The 8,828-nt window shown below is 42.7% G+C and overlaps 1 protein-coding gene across 1 annotated transcript; it reads left to right on the forward strand.

Moving 5' to 3' along the window:
* Window positions 1–2,654: 2,654 nt before the first annotated feature.
* LOC149182553 (uncharacterized) lies at window positions 2,655–7,862 on the forward strand. The gene is made up of 2 exons (XM_089414594.1): window positions 2,655–3,471; window positions 3,646–7,862. The coding sequence occupies exons 1-2, from the start codon at window positions 2,655–2,657 to the stop codon at window positions 7,860–7,862; spliced, it is 5,034 nt and encodes a 1,677-aa protein (XP_089270720.1).
* The last annotated feature ends 966 nt before the right edge of the window (window positions 7,863–8,828 follow it).

Genomic DNA, 8,828 nt, shown 5'->3' on the forward strand with positions numbered 1-8,828 from the left:
AACAGTGGCAGCCAAAAGAACCTCATTTTAGCAGAGGTCGTGAACCGGTTGGGCCTACCGACTACACCACGCCCGCAGCCGTACAGTATCGGTTGGCTTCACGAAGGACGAGATCTAAAAGTTCGCCAGCAGTGCCGCCTTCCATACAGCATCAAGCCCTTCGCAGATGAGGTATTGTGTGATGTTACACCTCTGGATGTTTGTGATGTATTATTAGGCCAACCATACTTGTGGAGGCGACATGCTGTGTATGAGTCAAGGCCTCGTGCTGTCATTATTTCTTTAAATAATTCATTATACAGGATACCGGAGGTAGCCCCACCTACGGCCACATCTTTGATCACTGCTAAGAAAGGTAGCAAGCTCATCTCCCAGACCAGGAAATTCATCTGTCTGGTTCACTCCCAAAGTAAGGGGAAGATTGCCATCACATCCATGACCCCCGCTAAGGGTTCCTCCATGCTGCAGCAGCAGCAAATGGATACAGTCATGACAAGACACAGGAACAACTTCTCCTCACCCACAAGGGTACCACACAAGTTTCAGGTGGGTGACAAAGTTTGGTTACATCTGCAGAGAGAACGCCTTACCAAAACCCATCAGAAACTCAAGCGACTCCGACATGGTCCTTACACCAGTACCAAGGCTACGGGCAACAATGCTTTGAAGCACAGCATTCCTCCATTCCTTCACTTGCACCAAGTGTTCAATGTGGACCATTGCCGACCATGCTTCCCACCATTTCTGGTCACAACAGAGATTGCAGAACAGCTCACCAGAGACCCAGCTCAACAGAAGCTTCCTCATCTCAGGGATGAACTCAACGCAATGGGGACCATTTCTTCCTAAGGGGGGAGGAATGATCCAGGTGGATGTTGGTGGCCACCCACCTATCCCATTTGGACCCCCACAACTGTCTCTTTTAGCTTTTTCAGTTTCCTAAATTGTAGCATAGTTTACTATTTTTAGCAGTTTTCGGGTCCTGAACTTCCGGAGCTATTTTGAGGCCCTAAACGACGTTTTTTTGGGAATCTGGGGCAACATGGGTCCATGGACCCATGTTGCCTCCCAAAGTGGTAGTACTCGGATAGATCTTTCTAACGAGCTATTGTACGCATCAAACAGAGATCGTATGCCAAAGTTACGACCCCGGGAAATTGATGTACCAATTTACCCAAACGGGGCCCACAATTTGGCGTTTCATCTTCTAGGGTTAGGTTTCGGGATGTGAAGGGTTTTCCATTGTTTCTCAACGATAAATAGGCCTTCGAGCCTCATTGTAACACAGTTCCGAACAGTTCAGAGGCATGTAGTCACCACATCTCTTCTCAGAGATAAGCTACCATCGCCCTAGCTGGTTTATTTCCATTTTTTATTGTAAGCATATTTTAGTATTTTCCATTAATGAAATGAAGTATTATTTCCGCTGCATCTTTGTGTATATGGTTATCTCTGTAATTTGTTGCGTTACTGTTTAAATCCGGATCATTATGCCCAATCTTTTCTATCCACATGCACAATTTTGGTAAGAATTGCTTCAAGAACTTTTTTGGTAGATTCCACTTGTCCATTGGCTTGTGGATGATATGGAGTAGACTTCCAATGCTTGATTTTATATTGTTCCATGATCTTTTGCACCAATTTGGATGTGAATTAGGTAACTTGATCTGTTACAATTTCTCTTGGTACACCAAAATGAGTAAATATATCCTCAAAAATAAATGTAACTACAACACTTTCAGTTGCAAATAAAATAGGTTTAGCTTCTACCCATTTTGTAATGTAATCTGTGCAAACAAATATGTACCTTTTTTATTTAGATGGAGGATTTATTGGTCCAACAAACTTTAGAGCTCACTTCTCATAGGGTTCTACAAGTACCTGTGGTTGTTCCATGATCTTTGGCACCAATTTGGATGTGAATTGGGTATCTTGATCTGTTACAATTTCTCTTGGAATGCCAAAAAGAGTAAATATATCATCAAAAAGAAATGTAACTACAACACTTTCAGTTGCAAATAAAAGAGGTTTATCTTCTACCCATTTGTAACATAATCTGTGCAAACATGTACCCTTTCTATTTATATGGAGGATTTATTGGTCCAAAAAAATTTAGAGGCCACTTCCCATAGGGTTCTACAAGTACCTATTTTTATAGAGGCATTTCATCCGATGGAATGGGCTTCCCCATTCGTTGACAACTATCACGTCTTTTTACATATTCTTTCATATCCTTAAAAATGGATGGCCAATAATATCCCAAAAGAAGTACTTTGTAAGGAGTACTTTTACTGGAAAAATGTCCTCCACATGGCTCATCATGGCAAGCTTTCAAAATTTCAGGTACTTCATCTTCTCGAACACATCTTCGGATAATCAAATTAGGTCAAGTTTTGTACAATTATCCATCTATCCAAGAATAAGGTGCATTTGTTTTGATCACTTTTTTATTTTATCTAGTTGATAGTTGTGGAGGCAACTTTCATGTAGCCAAATAATTAGCAATATCTGCAAACCAAGGTGTTTTAGTAGATACTGTAAAAATATATTCATCAGGAAATTTATCTTTTGTGGGAACATCCTCATTATTATTTTGCATTCTAGAAAGAAAATCAGCAAATGTATTTTCTTTTCCTGGTCTATCAAGAATAGTAATGTTAAATTCTTGTAACAATAGCAACCATCTTGTGCCCCTTCCAGAAAATATCGAGCTGGAATATCATGATGAAGTTTATCAGCAGCCAATAGACTACGAACACATCCCGTTCAGATGCCGCAAATGCCATGAATATGGCCACCTATACAGGCAATGCCCGCTGAATAAGGAGGAGGAATCACAAAGAAGCCAAGAGGAGCATCAGAGAAATGCAGAAAAAATGGAGGAAACAGATAGGGGTTTTCAACAGGTTACAAGAAGAAGGAGACAGAGCAAGGAAGGACCAAAAACCCAAAAACAAGATAAACCCAATCACGCAACAAGTCAAAACAAGTTTCAGGTGCTTCAGAGCGAAAACGAGGACTATGAAGTAAATCTGGAGGACGACGAAGACCCTGAGAACACTCCAATGGAAATCGCCGGTGAAGATAAAGGAAAGGATGCGAACTCAAGAAAAAGCATTGGAGACTGGACGGAAGGGAAGGTGGAAGATACAGCAATGCAATCCCAGATGGAGGTGGAAAACCAAGTCGAAAGTGAGGTTGAAGAGGAGAGAATCATGAAACGGCTAATTCAGGAATGGAAATACCTAGATAATAGATTTATACCGGAAAAGCAGAAACAACTGTATAAGGAGGTATTTCAGAAATATAAAGAGAAAAAAGGGGAGAACTTGGACAAGCAGATAATGATAGGAAACGAACAGGGGAATGGACAGACGAGAATGGACGGCTCTGGCAAAAACAGTAGGAAGAGGGGCCGGAAGACGATGAGCGAAACTATCCAGACTGTGGGAGAAACGTTGATAAACTCAGGTAAAGTGATACCTCTGTCAGAGGTATTCTTCCCCTCCTACCAAAAGTTTTAAATGATTGTTATTAGCTGGAATATTAGAGGCCTGAATAGTAAGGGTAAACAAAGGTATATGAAAGAGAAACTGAAAAAAGAGAAACATAGCATCATGATTTTACAAGAGACAAAAATTTCAGTGCAACAAATTGAAGGAATAATTGACAAAAATAAACTGCAGCATGAAGTTATGGGGCAAGATGCTATTGGCTCTGCAGGAGGTATTGCAATTTTGTGGAATCCAAATGATATCATCTTAGATAGCTGGACCAGCATGAGCAGGGTCCTTACTGGCCTAGGTAGGATAGTAGGAACTAAGGAACAGGTTGTGATTTCAGGGGTTTACGGCCCCCCTTCCCCAGGGGAAAAAGAAAATTTTATGAACAGTTTGAAATCCATCCGCAGATTATATCCAGAAGCTGCTTGGGTCATAGGTGGCGATTTTAATTTAATCAAATCCTTAGAAGAAAATAAGGGAGGGATAAGGAAGATGGATCACTTCATGGATAAATTCAATGAAATGATAGAGGACTTAAGGTTAGTAGACATTCAGACCATTAATGGGATATGCACCTGGAACAATAGGAGGGGGGGTAAAAACCAAATTGCTTCAAGGCTTGACCGATTCCTAGTATCAGAAGCTGTCATGAACAAGGATGTTTTTGTCGAAGCAAAGATCATACCTTCCCTGGGTTCTGATCATTGGCCGATTAGACTAGAGGTGGATATTAAAGGGAATCGCGGAAAAAGACCTTTCCGATTTGAAGCCTTCTGGTTAAGGGACCCAGATTTCATCAAGAAAGTTGAAGGATGGTGGAGGCAAAGTACTATTCAGGGCAAAGGAAAAATGCATACGTTCCAATTAAAACTGAAGGAGCTGAAAGGGAGAATCAAAAAATGGAACAAGGAGGAGTTTGGTAATATTATGGAAGACAAACAAAAATTAGAAGGGGAAATGGAATCTCTCCAACAAAAGATGATAATGGAAGGCAGAACAGAGGAAAGTATCAGCAAAGAAGGGGTAATACTTGGAAAACTAGAAGAAAGACGGAAGCAGGAAGAGGTCCTCTGGCGACAAAAATCAAGAATAAAGTGGTTAAGGGAGGGGGAAAGAAACACTAAATTCTTTCATCAGGCCATGATCAAACATAGACAGAGAAACAAGATTCTATCCATCAAAGACAAGAACGGTAATAGAGTGGTTGAGCAAGCTGAGATTGAACAAGTCCTTATTGAACACCATAAAGGAATTTTAAATGAACCGCAAGCCGATCGAATGCAAGCAATTCAGGAAATATGTTCGGCCATCCCGCGCTTAGTCACAGAAGACCAAAATAAGGCGTTGATGAGAGCTGCCACCTTAGAAGAGATAGAGGAAACTGTGAAAGCAATGAAGAAAGGTACTGCTCCAGGCCCGGATGGCTTTACAGTGGATTTTTACCAGGCGGGATGGCACTTCCTAGGGAAAGAGATTCTGGAGCTGGTAGAAGAATCCCGAATGAACCAGAAGATATGGCCTGCCATTAACTCCACTTTCTATGCTTTAATTCCTAAAGGTGATAATTTGGAAGATGCCAGTGGGTTTAGACCTATAGCGCTATGTAATGTTATTTACAAGATTATAACATCCATGATTGCCAAGAGATTAAAACCTCTTCTGGACAAATTAATATCAGCTGAACAAACAGGTTTTGTTGAAGGAAGGCAGATCCTTGATGGTCTGGTAGTTACTCAAGAAGTTATACATTCCTTAAAAGTAAAAAAGCAAAAGGGTATGATGATCAAATTAGACTTGTCAAAAGCATATGATAGACTAAATTGGAACTATTTGGAAAAAGTCCTGGAAAATTTTGGTTTCAACAGGAGATGGATTGACTGGATTCATAGCTTGATTTCTTCTCCAAACTTCTCTATTCTTGTTAATGGAACCCCCTCGAAAACATTTAATGCTTCTAGAGGTATTAGACAGGGAGACCCATTATCTCTGTTTCTGTTCATTCTGGCTGCTGAAGGGCTGGGTCGCTTTATTAAAAAAGAAAGAGAAGCTAAAAAAATAAAGGGTCTTAAGCTATGGGGAAATAATCTGCCCTTAACTCGTCAACAATTTGTTGATGATATTATGTTGTTTGGAGAACCAACAGTCAAAGAAGTAAGGCATCTCAGAAGAATCTTGGATCTATTTGCAGAGGCTTCTGGTCTGGAAATCAATAGAGATAAATCTTGTGTTTTCATATTTAACACAGTGGATCAGGTCAAAACCCACCTCATAAGACTATTGGGCTTTAAGAGAGGAGAATTACCTACGAAATACTTGGGCAACATTTTGGACTTTACCTCCAAAAAGATGAAAAACTGGCAAGGAATCCTGGATAAGCTGAGTAACAAGGTAGCAAACTGGGCATTCAGAGCTTTAAACATAGCTGGCAGAATAGTCTTGGTTAAATCAGTCCTTCAGGCTATCCCCATCTACCCTTTATCGATAATGGCTGCCCCTCTAGGAGTTTGCACAAGAATTAGAGAGGTCATCAGGAATTTTATATGGAGAGGGACTGATCAGAAGAAAAAATGGGCATTAGCTTCCTGGAGTCAATTAACTGAAAGAAAAGAGAAAGGAGGATTGGGGTTGAGGGATCCTGAGATTCTCAACAGAGTTCTGGGAGCGAAACTCTGGTGGCGCTGGCTTAGGGGGGGCAATGATCTTTGGAAAACCATATGGAAAACAAAATACAATATGCCTGATTCTGCAGTTGAGATCTTAAGGCAGAGAGAAACTCCCAAAGGGTCTACAATTTGGGACCTAGCTCGTTTGAACAGGGATTTGGTTGAAAAGCACACCTTCTGGGAGATCCGAGGCGGAGAAGAAGCAAATTTCTGGGAAGATAGGTGGCATCAGAAAGAAAGACTGAATAGAATTCAGGGATTCCAACAGATTCGAGACAGAATAGGAGGAGATAGAACTTATGTCAGAGACTATTGGAGAACTAATGACCCAGAAGAGAGCTGGAGAATATGGACTGACCCGACGGAGTGGGACAGAGAGCTCAGCCAAGACCAGCAAGAAGCCTACAGAAAGGAGGTCGAATCCAGGAAGATTAAAACCCGCAATGGCAAGGACATCCTTAGGTGGGGGAATTCTACGAAAGGCTCGTTCACCACCAAGGAGGCTTACTATATAACCGTTTCCCAAACTGGAGGTGAAGAGAATCCAGACTGGAAAATTATATGGGAAAGAAATTGGTGGCCGAAAGTCTCCATATTTATATGGTTGGCATCAAAGAATAAGATCTTAACCTGGGATCGAATACAAAGAAAAGGCTTCAATGGCCCATCGAGATGTTGTCTGTGCAACACTGAGGGGGAGACCAGAAATCACCTGTTGATAAACTGTCCATTTGCAAGGACTTTGTGGAGGAACACTAAACGTACCTTTGGCAAACCCGAAATTACCCCCAGTGAATTCAACGAGCTGGTTTTTCAATGGAATAAGGAAATATTTCAGTGTAAAGTGGTCAGAAGAGCGTGGGATCTCATTTCAGGGTTTGTTCTTTGGATGATCTGGAAGGAGAGGAATCGCAGAATATTTCAGAACATAGCAAAAGAACCAGAAATAATTTGGGAAAGAGCAGTCAAGTTAATGCGAGAAACAATCCTGGTTGATAAATGGGTGGGGGAGGATTGGAAGGCCAACCAGGTTGAGGAAGGGATCCTGAACAAATTAAATCTAAAGTTTGAGATGGTCCATCACAAACAAACCCCCAGACAGGAAATGCGGACTCAAAGCCCTGATAAATTCAGCTATCCCAGAGGAAATTTCATAAAATTAAACTTCGACGGGGCCTCAAAGGGGAACCCGGGCGAAGCTGGCTTTGGAGGTATTTTCCGAGACAGCAGCAATCAGGTTCGGTGGATTTTCGCAGACTGGGGAGGAGAAATGACAAATAACGAGGCCGAGTTCTGGGCTCTTCATCAGGGTCTGAGGATTGCGGTAAGAAATGGTTACACTAATTTAGAAATTACGGGAGATTCTCAGATTGCGGTGGAAATGCTGAAGAAGCTCAGCAATGGCCAAAGCTGGGAGAAGGTTACAAACAGTTGGCGTACAGCAGGAATTGTCCAGGAAATCGCTGACCTTCTGAAAAGAATTGAATATAGGATTATAAATCATGTTAGAAGGAAAGGGAATCAGGCGGCTGATTTCTTAGCAAATTGGGGATGCAGAGACCGCGGAAACAAGGTGGATACTCAATGGAGAGCGGTGTGTGGAAACAGGGAGTGGACGGACCTGGCAGCTATAATCAATGCAGACCATGATCAAGCCACAAGCGGAGATACGAGGATTGATGAGCTGGAGCAATAAGAGGACGTGGAGTCTCCGAACAACGAACCTTGTTCATTCGGGGCAGAGATGGGATATGATCACAGGTAGCAGAGCAGTACAGGGGCGGCGCGCGTGGGGGACGGCCCTAGATCAAAACCAAGGTGAAGATATAAATGATCGCAATCCTAGAGGAGGTGGGAACGGTCTGTCAGACCTCTTGATGACGGGCATTAATCAAGAAATGATGGCCAAATGCAACGTCACTCTGGCAAGTAACCGGCGGCAAATGAATTCCGACCCGAAGGTGTACGCTGAGGATAAAAATCTAATATATACCCAAATGGGGGAGGAGAAACAGTCATTAAGCTGTTTCCAAATTGGGAGAGTTGCGGATAGTTCTGTTGAGAGACATCAACCCAAGAGAAAGGCTTCCGAGTATCAAAGATTTCCCTGCAGCGGAACAGTGGGCAATATGGAAACAAGGCAGAAATCCAGAGAGGCAGAGGAGAAGCATAATTCATCTGTGGAGGATAAGAGCTGGAAAGGGAAAGGAATTATGGAGGAAGACCAACAGACTGAGATCTGGGAAATTGAAGATGAATCCGAGGAGGAGCTGCCCCGAGGGGAAGGGAAGGTGAGGTCCTTCTATCAGGACAGGTCTGCAGGCGAAGAATGTCAGCATATGGGAAACGACAACCCTGCTCCGAAGGAGACGACAGTTCGTCGTTACGGCATGAGAAAACGAGCGATGAACCCTGACAAAGGTGCGGACCAGAGCAGGAAGAGGGGCCGTGGACAGGGAAGGAGGATGCAGGAGAAAGGGGAGAATTCTGGGCAAGATTCGAAACCCGTCAGACAGCCAAGGAGGACGGTGAATCATAGAGTCCGGCGAGCTGAAAGGGCCTACCAGCGAAACACAAACCCGGCAGTCAGAAGAGTCATGCAGTTCCTGGAGGAAGAGTCCCTCCAAGATCAGTCTGAGGATGAAATGGAGGATTGGGAGTT

This window comes from Pinus tabuliformis, chromosome 3_2, assembly GCF_031772625.1.
Source record: "Pinus tabuliformis cultivar Carrire ecotype Pingquan chromosome 3_2, CPIR1, whole genome shotgun sequence".
Taxonomy (NCBI): Eukaryota; Viridiplantae; Streptophyta; class Pinopsida; order Pinales; family Pinaceae; genus Pinus; species Pinus tabuliformis.